We start from the raw sequence: 23,359 nt of genomic DNA on the forward strand, positions 1-23,359 counted from the left end.
GGAGCTGTGCCCACCAGGGCTCTGGGGGTTAGAACTGGATCCTTCCGAAACTTGAGCTGCACGCTGTCGGGACACTAGATGTTCTGTCACAATGTCCTTCGGCTCTAGGAGGTACAACTGACCAAATGGAGTGTAAGACAGTAGCAGAATCAGATAGGTTCACTAACCGCAGCGGGACTCTCCCGTTGGTGACAGTGACGAGACTTCTCGCAGCTCGGACAAGAGGATGATCTTCTAACTGCATAGGTTCCAGCAGGGCCTGATAGTCTCTATTGTTGACTCCGGGATGTGCACGACATCAGATGATGGTTTCAGTGTTGGGTTGTAAGGTCACCGACCTGATATCTTGAACTCGTACTTCCCCTTGTATTTCACCTTGCTTGTGGGCAAACTTCTGCTCCGCCTGTAGAACTTTCAAGTGGTGCTGCACAGCCCGCTGGTCTGAAGGGGACATATGGGGAAGAGAAGCATGCAAGGCATCTAATATCTCAGTGAAACAGTTTTTCAGAATGTTCATCCCCAATATAAACTCAGCAGACCCCTTATCTGTCACATTAATTACAATCACTCCCTGCCCGCTAAGTACATGTGTTACGCCGAGTGCTCCGGGCCCCCGCTCCTCCCCGGAGCGCTCGCAGCGTTTACCTGCTCGCAGCGCCCCAGTCAGACCCGCTGACCGGGAGCACTGCGATACTGTCCCTAGCAGGGATGTGATCCGTGATGCGGGATGCGCCCGCTCGCAGTTCGCATCCCAGCCTGCTTACCGGACCCGTTCCCTGTCTGTCCAGTCCTGGCGCGCCTTGCCCCGCTCCCTAGGGCGCGCGCGCGCCGGCTCTCTGCGATTTAAAGGGCCAGTGCGCTGCTGATTGGCGCCTGGCCCAAATTAGTGAATTCACCTGTGTCCTTGTCTATAATACCTCACTTCCCCTTCCCAGCATCGCCGGATCTTGTTGCCATTGTGCCAGTGAAAGCGTTCCTTGTATGTCCCAAGCCAGTGTTCCAGACCTCCTGTCGTTGCCCCTGACTACGATCCTTGCTGCCTGCCCTGACCTTCTGCAATGTCCGACCTTGCTCTTGCCTAATCCCTTGTACCGCGCTTATCTCAGCAGTCAGTCGGGGTTGAGTCGCTACCGGGTGGAACGACCTGGGGGTTACCTGCCACAGCAAGTCCATCCCGCTTTGCGGCGGGCTCTGGTGAATACCAGTAACCCCTTAGACTCCGTTCCCCTGGTACGGCCCACGTCATCACCCCACTGACACAGAGGATCCACCACCAGTATCCTCACAGTACCCGGATCCTGACAACATGCTTCCCCAACTGAATAGTTGGCTCCCAGTATCCATGTCTGGGGACTGGTTGCCCATTACCTGCAACAACCCTGTAATTAACATCATCAGGCTCACATAGTAAACTAGCATCCCATTGCTGGTAGAAAACATGTTTAGATATAGTAGACACTTGTGACCCTGTATGTATCAACGCCTCTAAAGGCACACCTTCTACAGCAAAGGGGCAGGAGGTGACATAAAGTGAGAGTGTTGATTTAGGTCGTTAGGGGGTTGGACCTGGTGACCGTTTTCTTGAGGGCCGGTCCTCGAACTCAGGGTAAATCCGTTTAAATCCCAGCACTGCATTTTCCAATGGCCGGGTTCAGTACAATAGGTGCAGAAAGGTCTCCAAGTCCCCGAATATCTATTAGGTGGAGGATTAAGGTAATTGGGATTGTGGGGAGCAGGGAAAGGTTTTCTAGACAGGGGAGGTTCACGGTCAGGTGGAGCAGGCCGGATGGCAAGCTCCTAAACAGCCTTGGTCAATTGCTCAATGTCCTGTGGGACACTCTAGAGATCTAAGGTTGCAGTGACTGGCAAAGTAGGCTGCACTGGGGCGGGGACAGGGGACTGTAATGGTATACGCCTGGCTACTGCCCCTAGTAGCTCTTGATCAGGTGTGAGGGGAGTGCAAGTTTCCTCAACCTCAGTCCCAGACTCGATCACTTGGATAGCCAGGCTTTTAAAAGCAGGAAATTACATGTGGGAGTTTGGAGCGCTAACATTCTTAGTTGGGCCTTGTCCCACTTGTTATAAGCCCCATCAATGATCCTGTCCATTAACACCTTGTTGCCCTGCTCGGGAGTTATACCATCTAATTTTTGGACAGTCTCTAGAGCATTCTGTAGGGCTACGGCATATGCTCTCAAGGTCTCACCTGGCTTATGTTGCCTTTCATACAGCCGGAGACATACCTCAGATGGAGAATGTGACTCCAATACCTGGTACAGTCCTTCAAAGATCTGCTCCACTGTCATCTTCTCAGATGCTGGCCAGGTGCAGACTTCCTCTAGTGCCGGTCCCTTGAGTTGTCTTGTTAGCAGTTGCACCTGTTGGTTAGGAGGAAAAGAGTAAAAGACAAACAAGCTCTGGATCCTCTCCTTGAAATCCCTCAGGGTTAGGTGGTCTCCACTGTAGGTAGATAGGACAGGATTCCCCATGAATACTGGTACAGACGCTGGAACATCAGGACTGTTGATGTTGACTACAGGCAAGGGGGGCAGGACCCTGGCTACTGTAGCAGGTGATGACCTTGCTGCTGGAGATGAGGGGGCGCTGGCGCCCAGTTGATCTGTGGTGCTGGGTTCAGATATCCCATTGCTTTTTGAGTGCGCTGTTGCTGTAAGAAGAATAGGTGCATTCCCCTTTTAAGATAATTGCTGAAGTGCTGCAGCGGCTCTGGTTTGGCTAATGGGGGTACTGTGGTGGATACTCCCCCTCTATTTTGAAGGTACCTGGTAATGGATGGTCTTGCAACTAGACTTGCGGACAATGATGTTGCAGTAATGACAGCTTCAGACACCGTAGACTTGGTATTTTGCAATCGTTGGTGTTTGCGCTGCAGCGGGTTCTTGGTAAAGGACAGCCGGAGATGAGCGCAGCAACCACAGCCTCCAATATAGCTGCCCAGGGAACTTACAGTTTTGGTCCAGTTGGCAAAATCTTCCCCTGTGCAACACAGGGCGGCCCTTTAGTTCCTCCTTGCTGTACTGAAGAGGCGTCACCGATGGGGACTGACGGGGTGGAGCTGCGACCACTCGCGCGGGGGAGACACTGGCCCAAGTTAACTCTTCCAGGGGGGTACTTTAGGCTTAAGGCGCACACTGGTATCCTGTTCATTACGCCAAAAGTTGTGGTGAAGGTGTGATGAGGGCAGATGAATTACCCTAGGGGCAGATGGCACGTCCTGTACGTCCTGAGTCCGCTCCCGATCTATAACGCGGGGCCACGGCGTGGCCCTACGTCATAGTGGGTCGGGCCCGGCCTCTAACAACGTCCGGGACCCGTGGCTAATAGCGTGCGGCATTGATCGCGTTGCCACGCGCTATTAACCCTTCTAAAATGAAAGTGAAACCATGCCAGTTAGCTCAGGGAGCTGTTCGGGATCGCCGCGGCGAAATCGCGACATCCTGAACAGCTTACATGACAGCTGGAGGATCCATACCTGCCTCCTCGCAGTCCGATCGCCGAATGACTGCTCAGTGCCTGAGATCCAGGCATGAGCAGTCAAGCGGCAGAATCATCGATCAGTGGTTTCTTATGAGAAACCACTGATCAATCTAAAAGATCAGTGTATGCAGTGTTATAGGTCCCTATGGGAACTATAACACTGTAAAAAAAAAGTGAAAAAAAAAAGTGAATAAAGATCATTTAACCCCTCCCCTAATAAAAGTTTGAATCATCCCCCTTTTCCCATAAAAAAAACTGTGTAAATAAAAATAAACATATGTGGTATCACCGCGTGCGGGAATGTCCGAATTATAAAAATTAATCGTTAATTAAACCGCACGGTCAATGGCGTACGCGCAAGAAAATTCCAAAGTCAAAATTGTTCATTTTTGGTCACTTTTTATATCATGAAATGGTACCGCTAAAAACTTCAGATCACGGCGCAAAAAATGAGCCCACATACCGCCCCATATGCTGAAAAATAAAAAAGTTATAGGGGTCAGAAGATGACAAGATGACGTATAAATTTTCCTGCATGTAGTTTTGATTTTTTCCAGAAGTACAACAAAAATCAAACCTACATAAGTAGGGTATTATTTTAATCGTATGGACCTACAGAATAAAGAGATGGTGTCATTTTTACCGAAAAATGTACTGTGTAGAAACGGAGGCCCCCAAAAGTTACAAAATGGCGTTTTTTTCCCCAATTTTGTCTCACAATGATTTTTTTTCCCGTTTCGCCGTAGATTTTTGGGTAAAATGACTGACGTCATTACAAAGTAGAATTGGTGATGCAAAAACAAGCCCTCATATTGATTTTTAGGTGAAAAATTGAAAGAGTTATGATTTTTTAAAGGTAAGGAGTAGTGTTGCTCACGAATATTCGCAATTCGAATATTATTCGCGAGTATCGCATATTCGCGAATTCTCGAATTTCGCGAATATAGCGCTATATATTCGTAATTACGAATATTCGTTTTTTTTTTTTTTTTTTTTTTTTTTTTTTTCACAGTACACATCACAGTGATCATCCCTCTCTGCTTCCAGCTTGTGTGGTGTAAAGAAGGCTCTAATACTACTGTGTGAGACTGGCGCGCGAAAATTCGCATATGCGAAAATTAGCACATGCGAATTTTCACATATGCGAATTTTCGCGTATGTTAATTTTGTATATGCTAATATGCACATATGATAGTTTTCGCATACGCGAATGTTCGCATATGCGAAAATAAAACGGGAATATAATGAATATGCGAATATTCGCGAATATATGACGAATATTCGTCCATATATTCGCGAATATTCGCGAATTCGAATATGGCCTATGCCGCTCAACACTAGTAAGGAGGAAAAAACGAAAATGCAAAAACGGAAAAACCCCGGGTCCTTAAGGGGTTAAATAGAAGTAATTTACAAATCTGTTTAACTTTCTGGCACCAGTTGAATAAATGTTTTTCCAATTTTCAGTGTAGGACCCGGTCATTTTTTGCACGAAAAAACATTCTACTTTGTTAGTGATAAAATTCTGTCGATACTTGCATCATTTCTTGGTGAAAAATTCCAAAATTTGATGAAAAAATTGAATTTTTTTTTTTTTTTACTTTGAAGCTCTCTACTTATAAGGAAAATGAATATTCTAAATAAATTCTATATTGATTCACATATACAATGTGTCTACTTTATGTTGGCATCATAAAGTTGACATGTTTTTACTTTTGGAAGACATCAGAGGGCTTCAAAATATAGCAGCAATTTTCCAATTTTTCACAAAATTTTCAAAATCGAAATTTTTCAGGGACCAGTTCAGTTTTGAAGTGGATTTGAAGGGCCTTCTTATTAGAAATACCCCATAAATGACCCCATTATAAAAATTGCACCCCTCAAAGAATTCAAAATGACATTCAAAAGGTTTGTTAACCCTTTAGGTATTTCACAGGAATAGCAGCAAATTGAAGGATAAAATTCAAAATCTTAATTTTTTACACTGGCATGTTCTTGTAGACCAAGGGGCCGACATTTATCAATGAGTTTAAACCTTTTTTTTCTCCGTACAAAAGGCGCTATTTTGGCGCACTGTATGTTATTTTGTGCCTTTTGGTGGTAGAATATTGTAGTCATTCCAGATGTTTTGGAGTAGCAGTACATGCTTTTCAATTCAGCGTATGCCGTGGACTGAAATTTATGAACTGCGCCTTTTTGTAAAAAGGCGCAAAAAAGGCGCAAAGCCACTGAAAAGTGTCTAAAACTACACCATCCCAGACGTGGTGTAGCTTTTTGGTGTATGTGAAGAGAGAAATTTCAGAAAATGTTTACCTGCACAAAATGTATCAAATGGTCTGTGAACATTTAATATATTTGGTGCTCCTACACATTATCAGCACACAAAAAAAGGGTGTAAAAAAAATGCTTCACTTACACCTACAATGATCAATGTGGGTCAGTTTTTGAATTTTTACAAAGGGTAAAAGGAGAGAAATCTCCCTAAAATGTGTAACCCAATTTCTCTCGAGTAAGGAAATACCTCATATATGTATGTCAAGTGCTCTGTGGGTGCACTAGAGTGCTCAGAAGGGAAGAAGAGTGGGATTTTGGAGAGTGAGTTTTACTGAAATGGTTTTTGGGGGCATGTCAGATTTAAGAAGCTCCTATGGTGCCAGAACTGCAAAAAAAAAACAAAACAAAAAAAAAACACATGGCATACTATTTTAGAAACTACACCCCTCAAGGAACGTAACAAGGGGTACAGTGAGCCTTAACACCCCACAGGTGTTTGACGACTTTTCTTTAATTAGATGTGTCAATAATTTTTTTTTCTACTAAAATGCTAGTTTTCCCTTAAATTACATTTTTTTTTACAAGGGGTAATAGGAGAAAATGCCCCCCCAAAATTTGTAACCCCATCTCTTCTGAGTATGGAAAAACCCCATGTGTGGACATCAAGTGCTCTGCTGGCGCACTACAATGCTCAGAACAGAAGGAGTCACATTTGGCTTTTGGAAAGCAAATTTTGCTGAAATGGTTTTTGGGGGCATGTCGCATTTAGGAAGCCCCTATGGTACCAGAAGAGCAAAAGAAAAGAAAAAAAAAAACACATGGCATTCTATTTTGGAAACTACACCCCTCAAGGAACGTAACAAGGGGTACAGTGAGCCCTAACACCTCACAGGTGTTTGACTACTTTTTTGTTCAAATTCCACTAAAATGCTGGTTTTTACCCAAATTTTGCATTTTTACAAGGGGTAATAGGAGAAGATGACCCCCAAAATTTGTAACCCCATTTCTTTTGAGTATGGAAATACTCCATGTGTGGACGTCAAGTGCTCTGCTGGCGAACTACAATGCTCAGAAGAGGAGGAGCGCCATTGAGCTTTTGGAAATATAATTTGTTTGGAATGGAAGTCAGGGGCCATGTGCGTTTACAAAGCCCCCCGTGGTGCCAGAACAGTGGACCCCACTGGGACCCCATTTTGGAAACTACGCCCCTCACAGAATTTAATAAGGGGTGCAGTGAGTATTTACACCCCACTGGCATTTGACAGATCTTTGAAACAGTGGGCTGTGCAAATAAAAAATTACATTTTTCATTTTCACGGACCACTGTTCCAAAAATCTGCCTCATTACATTACATGAGGGGTGTAGTTTCCAAAATGGGGTCACATGTGGGGGGGGGGGATCCATTGTTCTGGCACTATGGGGGCTTTCTAAATACACGCGGCCTTCAATTCCGGACACATTTTCTCTTCAAAAGCTCAATGGCGCTCCTTCACTTCTGAGCATTGTAGTGCGCCAGGAGAGCACTTTACATCCACATATGGGGTATGTTCTTACTCAGAAGAAATGGGGTTGCAAATTTTGGGGGACTTTTTTCCTGTTTTCCCTTGTGAAAATGAAAAATTTACACAGCATTTTAATGAAAAAATGTTTTTCTTCATTTTCCCATCCAACTTTAAAGAAAATTCGTTAGACACCTGTGGGTTGATAAGACTTACTTTACCCCTTGTTACGTTTCGTGAGGGGTCTAGTTTCCAAAATGGGGTAACATGTGGGTATTTATTTTTTTGCGTTTATGTCAGAACCGCTGTAAAATCAGCCACCCCTGTGAAAATCACCAATTTAGGCCTCAAATGTACATAGTGCACTCTCACTCCTGAGCCTTGTTGTGCGCCCGCAGAGCATTTTATGCCCACATATGGGGTATTTCCGTACTCAGGAGAAATTGCGTTACAAATTTTGAGGGTCTTTTTTTCCTTTTAACGCTTGTGAAAATAAAATGTATGGGGCAACACCAGAATGTAGGTGTAAACATTTTTATTATTATTTTTTTTTTACACTAACATGCTCGTGTAGCCCCAACTTTGTAGCCCCAAATACGACAGGGCTCCGAATTGAGAGCGCGCAATGCGCATTTGAGGACTAAATTAGGGATTGCATAGGGGTGGACATAGGGATATTCTACGCCAGTGATTCCCAAACAGGGTGCCTCCAGCTGTTGCTAAACTCCCAGCATGCCTGGACAGTCAGTGGCTGTCCGGAAATGCGCCTGTGTGAATGTACCCTGTACATTCACATTAGGGGGGCAAACCTTCAGCTGTTTCATAACTACAACTCCCAGCATGTACTGATCGCCAAAGGGCTGGGAGTTGTACTTTTGCAACAGCTGGAGGCACACTGGTTGGAAAACCTTAAGTTAGGTTCTAGGTTCTGTTACCTAACTCAGTATTTTCCAACCAGTGTGCCTCCAGCTGTTGCAAAACTACAACTCCCAGCATTTACTGATCGCCAAAGGGCATGCTGGGAGATGTAGTAACAGCTGGAGGTATGCAACTACAATTCCCAGCATGCCGAGACAGCTGTTTGGGCATGCTGGGATTTGCAATGTTGCAACATCTGGAGGGCTACAGTTTAGAGACCACTGCACAGTAATCTCCGAACTGTGGTCCTCCAGATGTTGCAAAACTACAACTCCCAGCATGCTCAGAAAGCTGTTTGCTGTATGGGCATGCTAGGAGTTGTAGTTTTGCAAGATCTAGAGGGCCACAATTTAGAGACCACTGCACAGTGAACATCCCAGCATGCCCAAACAGCAAACAGCTGTCTGGGCATGCAGGAGTTGTAGTTATGCAACATCTGGAGGGCTACAGTTTAGAGACCACAGTATAGTGGTCTCAGACTGTAGCCCTCAAGATGTTGCTAGGCAACTCACTGGCTTCCGTAGGATCCAGGGAGCCACATCGCCGTTCCTCTTCTGCTGCCAGTCACCGCCTGCTGCCGCCGCCGATGGGTTAGTGGACCTTCGGTGCTGGTCCTCGTCGGTTTCCCCATTCTGCCCAGCCTACTGTAGGTGGACAGAACGGGGAAACCGAAAGTTAACCCCCCCGCCCCCAATCTGCTATTGGTCGTCGCTTCTAGACAACCAATAGCAGGGATAGGAGTGGTGGCACCACTGCCACCTCACTCCTATTCCTTCAGGGGGATCATGGGTGTCTTGGACAACCCCGATCCCCCTTATTTTCTGGGTCACCGGAGACCCGTATGACCCGGCATTGCCACAAATCGCTGGTGTGAATTCACCGGCGATTTGCGGCGATCGCTGACATGGAGGGGGTCTGATGACCCCCCTGGGCATTTACGCGGGGTGTCTGCTGATCGAAGTCAGCAGTCACCCCGGTCCCCGCCCAGCGCATTTCGGGGACCAGAATTCCCCTTGCCAAACAGGTACGCTCTGGGTCCTTAACTACTAGGGAGCCAGGGCGTACCCATATGCCCTGGGTCTTTAAGGGGTTAAAGGGAACCTGACCCACAGGCAGCATGAACCAGAAACAAAATCCCTTATTACAGCTGTCTATTATTCATTTCGAAGTGCTGCAGCATTTCCGAGAAATCATAGCTGGAAAGATTGCCAGGTTTTTCCTAATTTGTTAATTAATGATCTGTTACCGAAGCTCAGCAGGGTGGGAAAAGCCATCTAGGATCACGCTGGTGATTCTAAGGTTATGTTCACATGTCGGAATGTCAGCACAGAAAATCTCCATGTTCCGCCGTGTGCACAGTGCAGCAGAATCTTGTTGGATTCAACGAGAATTTGCTGCTGCGGAATCTCCATGCGGAATTCCAATGCAGAATTTGGCACAGAAATTCCGACGTGTGAACATGGCCTTGTTGACAAGCCCTGTTTGCCAGATGTTATTTCAACTATGATTTCTCTGAAATGCTGCATCAATTCCAAGGAAAACATAGTTGTAAATTATATGCCTTTTGTTTCATGTCACCCTTGGTTTGGGCAGCATAAAATTGATGACAGGTGACACATTGCTTTTTTTGTTCATCCTCTGTCTCATACATAATACTGGTTGGTGCATGATCTCTTGCAGGTATGGAACTAATACTGAAAGTTGTCAGGACTTTGTAACAGAGCCAGGGGGGCAGAGACAGACTGGGTGTCACATTCTCTCCAGTATTATCTCCATGAATAACACCATGGATTTCTTGGTTCACGTTAATGGGACAAGCAAGAGCCTACAGATCAAGGCAGTGGAGAAGATATTCAACACACAGGAAATAGGTGAGGAAAATCTGAATCCCAACATGCAGCTTGGTGATATTGTCTTCATACCTGTGAATCATCTTAAAAAAAAAAAAAAAAAAAAATTATATATATATATATATATATATATATATATATATATATATACAGCAACAGGAGAATACAGCAGCACACTGCTAGCACAAAGATATAGATGAAACATGAGTATATAGATAAAACATGAGTATATACTCACGTTTTATCTATATACTCATGTTTCATCTATATCTTTGTGCTAGCAGTGTGCTGCTGTATTCTCCTGTTGCTGTATATTTAGCCCAGCAGCTTGCACCTGCAAGCCAGGTTTTTACAATAGTTTGGATCAATAGTGCTGGCCAATTTATCCTTTGGTTGTATTACACATACGGGGGAGTGGCTACCTCCATGTTGGCTCCTGCACCCCACCCACCTCTATTAGGTGTATATAAGGTGCCTTGGATGTTTCAGACCTTGCATGCCTGCTGTTCACACAGAGGCATATACACAGTGTAGGGTCCGTCCCAGAATGAGGTCACCTTACCGTGGTGGGACGGTCCACGCTATTTGGCGACAAATTTGCAAGCGAAGTACCTCATATTTTCATATCTTCATTTATTGCATTACAGCTGTATAGCTTTTCATGTTCTATCTATATACTCATGTTTTATATATATACTCATGTTTCATCTATATCTTTGTGCTAGCAGTGTGCTGCTGTATTCTCCTGTTGCTGTATATTTAGCCCAGCAGCTTGCACCTGCAAGCCAGGTTTTTACAATAGTTTGGATCAATAGTGCTGGCCAATTTATCCTTTGGTTATATATATATATATATATATATATATATATATATAAAAGTTATTGACTCGACTATAAACCTAGGGTGGGAAATACATCATCCCCCCCCCCCCCCCCATGTCATCATCCAGACCCCCGTCATCATCCCCCCCCCCCTTCATCATCACCGCCTGTCAATCCCTTCAGCCATCGGCTTTCCGGGCATGTTGGGAGTTGTAGTTTTGAAACATCTGGAGGTCCGCAGGTTAAAGGCCATTGCGGCCTTCGTCATCATCCAGACCCCCCCTTTACTTTTCTACTCACCTCCCCTCGGTGGGAAGGAAGGGTGAGCTAGTCCGGGCCATCTATGCTGCAGGGACCGTCCGGTGGGGAGGGTTTGTCGTTCCGGGCTGTCTGTTTTCACCGGGGGGGCCCGCTTCTCCACGCTCCGGGCCAGCCCCGGACTAGTGACGTTGCCTTGACGACGACGCACAGGGATGTTCATACGCGTCTGGGGCAGGCCCGGAGCGCGGAGAAGAGGGCCCCCCCGGTGAAAATGGACAGCCCGGAACGACTAACCCTCCCACCGGACGGTCCCTGCAGCATAGATGGCCCGGACCAGCTCACCCTTCCTTCCCACCGAGGGGAGGTGAGTAGAAAACTAAAGGGGGGGTCTGGATGATGACGAAGGGCGCAGTAGTCTTCAACCTGCGGACCTCCAGAGGTTTCAAAACTACAACTCCCAGCATGCCCGGACAGCCGATGGCTGTCCGTGCATGCTGGGAGTTCTAGTTTTGCAACATCTGGAGGTCCGCAGGTTGAATACCACTGTGAAGGGATTGACAGGCGGAGAGTTCACTCGAGTATAAGCCGAGGGGGGCGTTTTCAGCACGAAAAATCGTGCTCAAAAACTCGGCTTATACGGTTTATACACAGTACATACATTGTAATGTAATGTGATGGGGGTTAGCGTCATGTTCTAAATTCTGTCCTTTTTCCAGAGATCATTCCACCTGTCCGGAACCTGAAAATGGATTTGAACGGCCTGCACTGGAAGAAACCCATCAATTCCTTTAAAGATAATTGTTTCATTTATGAAGTTAATATCTGGTCAAAGGACAGCAATGATACGGTAAACTATAAGTTACACATAATGAACATAAAAAAACGCATCAAATAACCCTAATAATAAGAGGAAGATACACTAACTATACGTAGTACATAGTACATATTATAGTATATTCTTGTACATGACAGTAGTATTGTAGTAGTTATATTATTGTACATACAAGGCAGTATTATAGTAGTTTTATTCTTGTACATATGAGAAGTATTATAGTAGATATATTCTTGTCCATAGAGGGTAGTATTATCGTAGTTATTTTCTTGCACATAACGGGCAGTATTATACTAGGTATATTATTACATAAAGGAGGCAGCATTTTAGTATAATTTTGTAGATAGAGGGCAGTATAATAGTAGTTACATCCAATATGTTGGTGTAGGGCGGCACTTGGTTCCGGTGCTGTCCTCATGGATCAAGTGAATCCAAGCCTTTTATTTTTGCAGTGTTATAAGGTTTATACTCAATATATCAGATAACATACGCAAGACACAGTTCGACATTCCGCCTTTGTCAGTTGCATATTATAAATAAAGCCTGTGAACTCCCCCACCTTCCACTGTTTGTCTGCCTCCCTGATGCCGTTCATCATGTGTATGTTGCTTCTGTGAAATAAACAAAATGACTACTTGCAAAACTACTCAGGGTGAGTGCTTCGATCTTCTTTATCGCTGCAAAAAGAAAAGGCTTGTGCTAGGATTTCTCTCTCGTAATAGTACTTATATTCTTGTACATAGGGGGCAGTATTATAATAGTTATATTCTTGTATATGGGGGCAGTATTATAGTAGTTCTATTCTTGTACATAGGAGAGGATAGATATGTGCTGGTGACCTCCCTGTGGGGCGGAGGCATGGCTTCTGACCCAGAAGGAGGGGAGGGAAGCTGGGCAGAGAATCCTGGGAGAGGCCCAGGTCTGGAGTGCGGCCTGCAGCATGGAGTTGGTGGAGGTGAAGATCTGTAGATGGAGCTGGTGAGTTGCATCAATCTTGTAATGTTGCTGGATTTAGCACAAAAGTGACAAGAAAACATTATTTATGAAGGAACTGCAGATCTGTAAGTTAACCAGAGAAGAAATTAAGAAGGAGACGGATCCTAAAATAAAGCTGATGAAATGCGAGAGGTTGGATAATTGAGGGAGCGTACCATACTGCAGGAGTGGCTGGAGGGGGACGCTGAGATGGTGCCCAAAGTGCAAAACTGGGGGACAGAGAGAAGGAGGGAGACCAGAGCTCTCAGTGTGAGGAGGAGAGAAACCATTGGAAACATTGACATTGATGATGACATTGTGGAGCAGGCATAAGCTGTAAGACATGGGGGTACTGATACTGAGGGATCACTGCACCCAGATATAGCAAGTGAGGGGTTTGAGAGTGCTGGTGATGCAGCAGAGGACTGTGAGACAGCAAACAGGGTTAGGGGTATGGAAATTTAAGTGGTGCTATTGTGCAGGAAAGTGCCTTGTGTACTGATAGTGTGAATAATACCACTCTGGAACCGACTTCACATACTGCAGCTGTTCTGTCTTCCTACATGTTCACATGGTGTATAGTCTGACATTCAGCATAAACCATCCCTGTCTTCCTAATAAGAGGACTGTTCATTGTAGTTCAACACGTTTATTGGTCAAAAGGTTGTAATAAGTGTGGTAAAACTATAGGAATACAAATAGACATGTATAAGTACAAAGTATAAGAACTGCATGTATCATACATTAGATAACAGTGAAGCACATGATAAAATGGCTGCCTGTACATAGGATTGCATGGCTAGCTAAGAGTATAACATCTACCCAGTTAACTTCCCTGAGTAGTAATACAAACAACTGCACAGCTCTGGATACTATAATGTTCTAGTAACAGAGGTAAGTGACTCACCAGATATGCTGTTACACAGATAGTGGAGTTTTAGAAGATAGATATGTAGAAGCAGCTCTGATCTTGTGTCCAGGAGACTAAGGACTGCCCCTTCTTCAACCCACAGATGGTGATATAACCACACTATCACAGATGGTATATAACCACACTAATGAACTCTCCGATATAGTGACGGGCAGAAAGCAAATTGTAAATGGTTCTAAAACCTGCTGGGCAGAACAGCAGCAGACAGTGCATCCAGTATAAAGGACTCTGAGCAGCCTGCAGTGAATGGAGTACATGGTGCAGAGCCGTCCGCAGTGCACACAGGTGCAGAACATTCAGGTGTCAGTGAGCCTCCAGCTGAGGAGAGGCCCAGTACTGCACCCCCTTGCTTACCTACCTCAATACTGGAGACTGTTCTTTAATGTTGCAGGGTCAGCTAACCCAACATCACAGAGGAAGAATGCAGTGAGGATCCAAAAAACAGGCCCAGAGGAATCCATCCCCTCCAGACTGTTTATTGGCAAAATATTGTTAAAAGAGTTCATGTGGTTTGAGGCTTCTGAGGTGTTGGCCCTGATCCATATCCCCTCCAGACGGATCTATGAAATAAGCTTTAAGCTGCAGTACAGTCTGGACTTACTCTGGAACATCTATAGTGACATCAAAGGACATAAGATCTGGGAGAACCTTCAGGTGACCCAGCTGTCTAAACCCCAGGTAGTCACCATCTTGTTCCAGTCTGAGGTGAGGTCCAGTCTGATGCTCTGGTTGAGCAGACAGTGTATGGTGAAGGGTGAATCAGGGAACTATCTAAGGACCTACCTGCCTACCTGGGGAGGAGAACTACCTAAGAACACACCTGCCTACCTGGGGGGCACTACCTAAGGAGATACTTTTGAAAGGGAGGGAGTACCTGAGGACATACCTGCCTATAGGAGTTGGGACAACCTAAGGACATACCTGCCTACTTGGGAGGACTACCTATTTAGGGACATACCTACATAGTCGACCACAAAAAGAACCCCTGGGTGGGTTAGGGATCCCACTAATATATATAACACAAACCCGGGGCCGAAGCCCAGAGCACAAATCCCTATAGGGTAAGCCCCCCAAATTAAAATATAACTTTTATTGTATTATTATATAAAATGATGACAAATGATTAAAACTCAAATTTCGCAGTTCCAGGTAGATTATAAATTCTGGGATTAACCCAGTAGTTTCTTGTCTTATGGGTCTGCAGTACCCAAACAATTGGAATCTGCGAAATAGATTAAAATCTGAAATTTGCCTCCTCTACTAGTTTCGGCGCATCTGCGCCGTCCTCAGGAGGAATATGCGGCAAACACCCGTCCACGTGTCTCACTCTGTCTTTTATACCCTAGGTTGATTACCTCATCACTCCCCGACACTCTACCAGGCCAATCCCTGTTTCTTTTCCTTGTGTCCAATAAGCGCTTTCCACCTCACTTTCCTGTGTGGAGAGCGGCCAACCAGATTCATGTTTATCTATTAGTATCTGATGACGTAAGTTGATGTCATCACCATGCGCCATTGTTGTGATGACTTGGTCATGTGTGTAATCGTGTAACCGATCACGTGATTACACACATGACCAAGTCATCACAACAATGGCGCATGGTGATGACATCAACTTACGTCATCAGATACTAATAGATAAACATGAATCTGGTTGGCCGCTCTCCACACAGGAAAGTGAGGTGGAAAGCGCTTATTGGACACAAGGAAAAGAAACAGGGATTGGCCTGGTAGAGTGTCGGGGAGTGATGAGGTAATCAACCTAGGGTATAAAAGACAGAGTGAGACACGTGGACGGGTGTTTGCCGCATATTCCTCCTGAGGACGGCGCAGATGCGCCGAAACTAGTAGAGGAGGCAAATTTCAGATTTTAATCTATTTCGCAGATTCCAATTGTTTGGGTACTGCAGACCCATAAGACAAGAAACTACTGGGTTAATCCCAGAATTTATAATCTACCTGGAACTGCGAAATTTGAGTTTTAATCATTTGTCATCATTTTATATAATAATACAATAAAAGTTATATTTTAATTTGGGGGGCTTACCCTATAGGGATTTGTGCTCTGGGCTTCGGCCCCGGGTTTGTGTTATATATACCTACATAGTGAGACAACTACCCGCCTATTGTGGGGAACATACATTACCTGCTTGGAGACATACCTGCCCTCTAGGAGACATACCCACTTAATGGAGAAACTACTTAACTTCTTTGAGGACTATACATTCCTAATGGGGGAGCTACCTGCCTACGGTAGGGGATATATCTACTTTGTGGGGGGCCTAACTACTTTTACTGTGTGGAACAATAAAAGGGGTGTTATTACAGTTTGGGAGGCTACAGATGGGTTGTGTAGAGGTACAGAGGTGCTGGAAAAATAAGTAATGTAAGATATTTGTTTGTCAGACATCACATCACTGGATGTAATTGTAATCACTTATATGGTATACAGATCATGTGTAGAGCTGGTATCTACCTCTGTATGGATCAGTGTATGGCAGAATATAAGTGTGTGTACAGTGGTTTTATTCTCTAGCAGTATCAGTTGTTGTGTTATGGTTATGTGTTTTCCTGGTGTGCCAGTATTATTTGGAAATTGTATATTGGTATTATTTGTAATGTTGGTCTGTGTTTAGTGTTTATTACTCAGTAACAGTATGGTGACATTATCCAGTCATTGTGTGGTGGTATTGATAGTAGTCGTGGCGTGGCAGAATTATTTGCCCAATGAATACTGGTATTATTGGTTGTCTAACTGGGTTTGGTAACAGTATGGTAATATGTATGTATGGTTTCGATGTATGTATGGTTACAATATTTGCTCTTTCTATACTGGTAATATTTGGTAGACCACAAACAGAAATGATGGGCTTCCAGATACAATTTTTATTTTACTTTATTGATGATATTCATGATTCATATTCATGAAACTGTTTAACTTTACTATTACATAGTTACATAATATCATATGTAGAACATTTTTTATACCTATGTTGCCTGATTACCTCTATGAATTTGAGGGTACAGGTTACAGATAAGGACCAATCAGTCTATAAGACATGGGGTTGAGACAAAAGGCAAAAAAGTGACACAATCACATACAGTGGGGCAAAAAAGTATTTAGTCAGCAACTAATTGTGCAAGTTCTCCCACTTAACCCCTTAAGGACCAAGGGCGTACAGGTACGCCTTTGCTCCCTGGTACTTAAGGACCAAGGGCGTACCTGTACGCCCGTGGGAATTTCGGTCCCCGCCGCGCGGGGATCGCGCCGGGGTGACTGCTGATATCTATCAGCAGGCACCCCGCGCAAATGCCCAGGGGGGTCATTAGACCCCCCCATGTCGGCGATCGGCGCAAATCGCAAGTGAATTCACACTTGCGATTTGCGCCGATTCCGGGTCATACGGGTCTATGGTGACCCGGTAACCCGGAATAGAAGGGGGATCGCGGGTGTCCTAGACACCCACGATCCCCCTGTAGCGATAGGAGTGAGGTGGCAGAGTTGCCACCCCTCCTATCTCTGCTATTGGTGGTCTAGACGCGACCACCAATAGCAGATCGGGGGCGGAGGGGTTTACTTTCGGTTTCCCCGTCCTGCCCTCCCACAATAGGCGGGGCAGAACGGGGAAACCGACAGGGACCGGCGCCGAAGATCCACTTACCCATCGGCGACGGCAGCGGGCGACGATCGGCGGAAGAAGAGGACCGCGACGCAGCTCCCTGGATCCAACGGAAGCCGGTGAGTTACTTAGCAACATCTGGAGGGCTACAGTCTGAGACCACTATAGTGGTCTCTAAACTGTAACCCTCCAGATGTTGCAAAACTACAACTCCCAGCATGCCCAGAGAGCTGTTTAGGCTTGCTGGGAGTTGCAGTTTTGCAACAGCTGGAGGTCTACAGTTTGAGACCACTGCAAAGTGATCTCTATACTGTGCACCTCCAGATCTTGCAAAACTACAACTCCCAGCATGCCCAGACAGCAGTTTGCTGTCTGGGCATGCTGGGAGTTGTAGTTTTGCAACATCTGGAGGTCCACAGTTTGGAGACCACTATGCAGTGGTCTCTAAACTATAGCTCTACAGATGTTGCAAAACTGCAACTCCCAGCAAGCCTGAACAGCAAACAGCTGTCTCTGCATGCTGGGAGTTGTAGTTGCGATCCCTCCAGCTGTTGCATAACTACATCTCCCAGCATGCCTTTCGGCGATCAGTACATGCTGGGAGTTGAAGTTTTGCAACAGCTGGAGGCACACTGGTTGGAAAATACTGAGTTAGGTAACAGAACCTAACTGAAGGTTTTCCAACCAGTGTGCCTCCAGCTGTTGCAAAAGTACAACTCCCAGCATGCACGGTCTGTCAGTACATGCTACGAGTTGTAGTTTTGAAACAGCTGGAGGTTTGCCCCCCCATGTGAACGTACAGGGTACATTCACACTGGCGGGTTTACAGTAAGTTTTCTGCTTCAAGTTTGGGCTGTGGCAAATTTTTCACTGCAGCGCAAACTCCTAGCGGTAAATTCCCTGTAAACCCGCCAGTGTGAATGTACCCTAAAAACACTACACTACACTTACACATAATAAAGGGTAAAACACTACATAAACACCCCCTTACACTGTCCCCCTAATAAAAAATAAAAAACGTATTGTACGGCAGTGTTTCCAAAACAGAGCCTCCAGCTGTTGCAAAACAACTACTCCCAGCATTTCCGGACAGCCACTGACTGTCCAGGCATGCTGGGAGTTTAGCAACAGCTGGAGGCACCCTGTTTGGGAATCACTGGCGTAGAATACCCCTATGTCCACCCCTGTGCAATCCCTAATTTAGTCCTCAAATGCGCATGGCGCTCTCTCACTTTGGAGCCCTGTCGTATTCCAAGGAAACAGTTTAGGGCCACATATGTGGTATCTCCGTACTCGGGAGAAATTGCGTTACTAATTTTGGGGGCTTTTTTTCCTTTTACCCCTTATGAAAAAGAAAAGTTGGGGTCTACACCAGCCTGTTAGTGTAAAAAAAAAATTTTTTTTACACTAACATGCTGGTGTTGTCCTTTACTTTTTATTTTCACGGGAGGTAAAAGGAAAAAAAGACCCCCAAAATTTGTAACGCAATTTCTCCTGAGTACGGAGATACCCCATATGTGGGCGTAAAATGCTCTGCGGGCGCACAACAAGGCTCAGGAGTGAGAGCGCACCATGTACATTTGAGGCCTAAATTGGTGATTTGCACAGGGGTGGCTGATTTTACAGTGGTTCTGACATAAACACAAAACAATAAATACAGACATGTGACCCCATTTTGGAAACGACACCCCTCACGGAACGTAACAAGGGGTATAGTGAGCCTGAACACCCCACAGGTGTTTGACAAATTTTCATTAAAGTTGGATGGGAAAGTGAAAAAAAAATATTTTTTTCACTAAAATGCTGGTGTCACCCTAAATTTTTCATTTTCACAAGGGAAAATAAAAAAAAAGCCCCCCAAAATTTGTAACCCAATTTCTTATGAGTAAGAGCATACCCCATATGTGGATGTAAAGTGCTCTATGGGTGCACTATAATGCTCAGAAGAGGAGCGCCATTGGGATTTTGAAGAGAAAATTTTTCCGGAATTGAAGGCCACTTGTGTTTACAAAGACCCCATGGTACCAGAACAATGGACCCCCCCCATATGTGACCCCATTTTGGAAACTACACCCCTCATGTAATGTAATAAGGGGTACAGTGAGCATTTACGCCCCACAGGTGTCTGACAGATTTTTGGAACAGTGATCCGTGAAAATGAATAATGTAATTTTCCATTTGCACAGCCCACTGTCCCAAAGATTTGTCAAACGCCAGTGGGGTGTAAATGCTCCCTGCACCACTTATTAAATTCTGTGAGGGGTGTAGTTTCCAAAATGGGGTCACATGTGGGGGGGTCCACTGTTCTGGCACCACGGGGGGCTTTGTAAATGCACATGGCCCCTGACTACCATTCCAAACGAATTCTCTTTCCAAAAGCTCAATGGTGCTCCTCCTCTTCTGAGCATTGTAGTTCGCACGTAGTGCACTTCAGGTCCACTTATGGGGTACCTCCATACTCAGAAGAGATGGAGTTACAAATTTTGTGGGGTATTTTCTGCTATTAACCCTTGCAAAAATGTGAAATTTGGGGGGAAACACACATTTTAGTGAAAAAAAAATATATATTTTTTTACATATGCAAAAGTCGTGAAACCCGCGTGGGGTATTAAGGCTCACTTTATTCCTTGTTACGTTCCTCAAGGGGTCTAGTTTCCAAAATGGTATGCCATGTGTTTTTTTTTTTTGCTGTTCTGGCACCATAGGGGCTTCCTAAATGCAACATGCCCCCCGAGCAAAATTTGCTCTCAAAAAGTCAAATATCACTCCTTCTCTTCGGAGCATTGTAGTTCGCCCGTAATGCACTTCATGCCAACTTATGGGGTACCTCCATACTCAGAAGAGATGGAGTTACAAATTTTGGGGGGTATTTTCTGCTATTAACCCTTGCAAAAATGTGAAATTTGGGGGGAAACACACATTTTAGTGGGAAAAAAAAATATTTTTTTTACATATGCAAAAGTCGTGAAACATCTGTGGGGTATTAAGGCTCACTTTATTCCTTGTTACGTTCCCCAAGGGGTCTAGTTTCCAAAATGGTATGCCATGTGGGTTATTTCTGCTGTTCTGGCACCATAGGGGCTTCCTAAATGCAACATGCCCCCCAAAAACCATTTCTGAAAAACGTACTCTCCAAAATCCCCTTGTCGCTCCTTCCCTTCTGAGCCCTCTACTGCGCCCGCCGAACACTTTACATAGACATATGAGGTATGTGCTTACTCGAGAGAAATTGGGCTACAAATATAAGTATACATTTTCTCCTTTTACCCCTTGTAAAAATTCAAAAATTGGGTTTACAAGAACATGCGAGTGTAAAAAATAAAGATTGTGAATTTTCTCCTTCACTTTTCTGCTATTCCTGTGAAACACCTAAAGGGTTAAAACACTTACTGATTGTCATTTTGAATACTTTGGGGGGTGTAGTTTTTATAATGGGGTCATTTGTGGGGTATTTCTAATGGGAAGACCCTTCAAATCCACTTCAAACCTGAACTGGTCTCTGAAAAAAAGCGAGGTTCAAAATTTTGTGAAAAATTGGAAAATTGCTGCTGAACTTTGAAGCCCTCTGATGTCTTCCAAAAGTAAAAACACGTCAATTTTATGATGCAAACATAAAGTAGACATATTGTATATGTGAATAAAAATTTTTTTTATTTTGAATATCCATTTTCCTTACAAGCAGAGAGCTTCAAAGTTAGAAAAATGCAAAATTTTCAAATTTTTCATCAAATTTTGGGATTTTTCACCAAGAAAGGATGCAAGTTACCACAAAATTTTACCACTATGTTAAAGTAGAATATGTCACGAAAAAACAATCTCGGAATCAGATTGATAACTAAAAGCATTCCAGAGTTATTAATGTTTAAAGTGACAGTGGTCAGATGTGCAAAAAACGCTCTGGTCCTAAGGTGTAAAATGGCCTGGTCCTTAAGGGGTTAAAAAGATGAGAGAGTCCTGTAATTTTCATCATAGGTATACCTCAACTGTGAGAGGCATAACGGGAAAAAAAAAAAAAAAAAAAAAACATAAAATCATACTGTCTGATTTTTTTAAGAATTTATTTGCAAATTATGGTGGTAAATAAGTATTTGGTCACCTACAAACAAGCAAGATTTCTGGCTCTCACTTACCTGTAACTTCTTTTTTAAACCCTTAACCCCTTAATGACGCAGGACGTATATTTACGTCCTGCGCCGGCTCCCGCGATATGAAGCGGGATCGCGCCGCGATCCCGCATCATATCGCGTCGGTCCCGGCGCTCATCAACGGCCGGGACCCGCGGCTAATACCACACATCGCCGATCGCGACGATGTGCGGTATTAACCCTTTAGAAGCGGCGGTCAAAGCTGACCGCCGCTGTGAAAGTGACCCGGCTGCTCAGTCGGGCTGTTCGGGACCGCCGCGGTGAAATCGCGGCGTCCCGAACAGCTTACAGGACACCGGGAGGGCCCTTACCTGCCTCCTTGGTGTCCGATCGGCGAATGACTGCTCCGTGCCTGAGATCCAGGCAGGAGCAGTCAAGCGCCGATAACACTGATCACAGGCGTGTTAATACACGCCTGTGATCTGTGTAAAAGATCAATGTGCGCAGTGTTATAGGTCCCTATGGGACCTATAACACTGCAAAAAAAAAGTTTAAAAAAAGTGTTAATAAAGGTCATTTAACCCCTTCCCTAATAAAAGTTTGAATCACCCCCCTTTTCCCATAAAAAAAATAAAACAGTGTAAAAAAATATATAAATAAACATATGTGGTATTAAACCGTACGGTCAATGGCGTACGCGCATTTTGGTCACTTTTTATACCATTAAAAAATGAATAAAAAGTGATCAAAAAGTCCGATCAAAACAAAAATCATACCGATAAAAACTTCAGATCACGGCGCAAAAAATTAGTCCTCATACCGCCATGTACATGGAAAAATAAAAAAGTTATAGGGGTCAGAAGAGGACATTTTTAAACGTATAAATTTTCATGCATGTAGTTATGATTTTTTCCAGAAGTGCGACAAAATCAAACCTATATAAGTAGGGTATCATTTTAACCGTATGGACCTACAGAATTATAAGGTATAATTTTTACCGAAATATGCACTGCGTAGAAACAGAAGCCCCAAAAAGTTACAAAATGGCGTTTTTTCTTCGATTTTGTCGCACAATGATTTTTTTTCTGTTTCGCCGTGCATTTTTGGGTAAAATGACTAATGTCACTGCAAAGTAGAATTGGCGACGCAAAAAATAAGCCATAATATGGATTTTTAGGTGGAAAATTTAAAGGGTTATGATTTTTAAAAGGTAAGGAGGAAAAAACGAAAGTGCAAAAACTGAAAAACCCTGAGTCCTTAAGGGGTTAAGGACCCATGACGTACCAGTACGTCATGAGTCTGCTCCCATTCTATAACGCGGGGCCACGGCGTTAACCCGTGGCTAATAGCGCTCAGCACTGCACATTGCAGTGCCATGCGCTATTAACCCTTTAGACGTGGCGTTCAAAGTTGAACGCCGTGTCTAAAGTGAAAGTAAAACCATGCTGGTTAGCTCAGGGAGCTGTTCGGGATTGCCGCGGCGAAATCGCGGCATCCTGAACAGCTTACATGACAGCCGGAGGGTCCTTACCTGCCTTCATGCTGTCAGATCGCTGAATGACTGCTCAGTGTCTGAGATCCAGGCATGAGCAGTCAAGCCGCAGAATCATCGATCAGTGGTTTCCTATGAGAAACCAGTGAACAATGTAAAAGATCAGTGTGTGCAGTGTTATATCCCCCTATGGGAGCTATAACACTGCAAAAAAATAAGTGGAAAAAAAAGTGAATAAAGATTATTTAACACCTTCCCTAATAAAAGTTTGAATCACCCCCCTTTTCCCATAAAAAAAAGTG

At 44.4% G+C, this 23,359-nt stretch overlaps 1 protein-coding gene across 6 annotated transcripts in view; it reads left to right on the forward strand.

Moving 5' to 3' along the window:
- The window catches only part of IL5RA (interleukin 5 receptor subunit alpha), a 217,032-nt gene that overhangs the window by 184,081 nt on the left and 9,592 nt on the right, over positions 1–23,359 (forward strand). For all 6 annotated transcript variants that reach the window (XM_056525034.1, XM_056525037.1, XM_056525036.1 and 3 more), the window contains 2 exons: positions 9,871–10,061; positions 11,839–11,969. In XM_056525034.1, coding sequence (XP_056381009.1) covers positions 9,871–10,061; positions 11,839–11,969 — 322 coding nt within the window. The remainder of the gene's footprint in view (positions 1–9,870; positions 10,062–11,838; positions 11,970–23,359) is intronic.

The sequence above is a fragment of the Hyla sarda genome, chromosome 6, assembly GCF_029499605.1.
Source record: "Hyla sarda isolate aHylSar1 chromosome 6, aHylSar1.hap1, whole genome shotgun sequence".
Classification (NCBI taxonomy): domain Eukaryota; kingdom Metazoa; phylum Chordata; class Amphibia; order Anura; family Hylidae; genus Hyla; species Hyla sarda.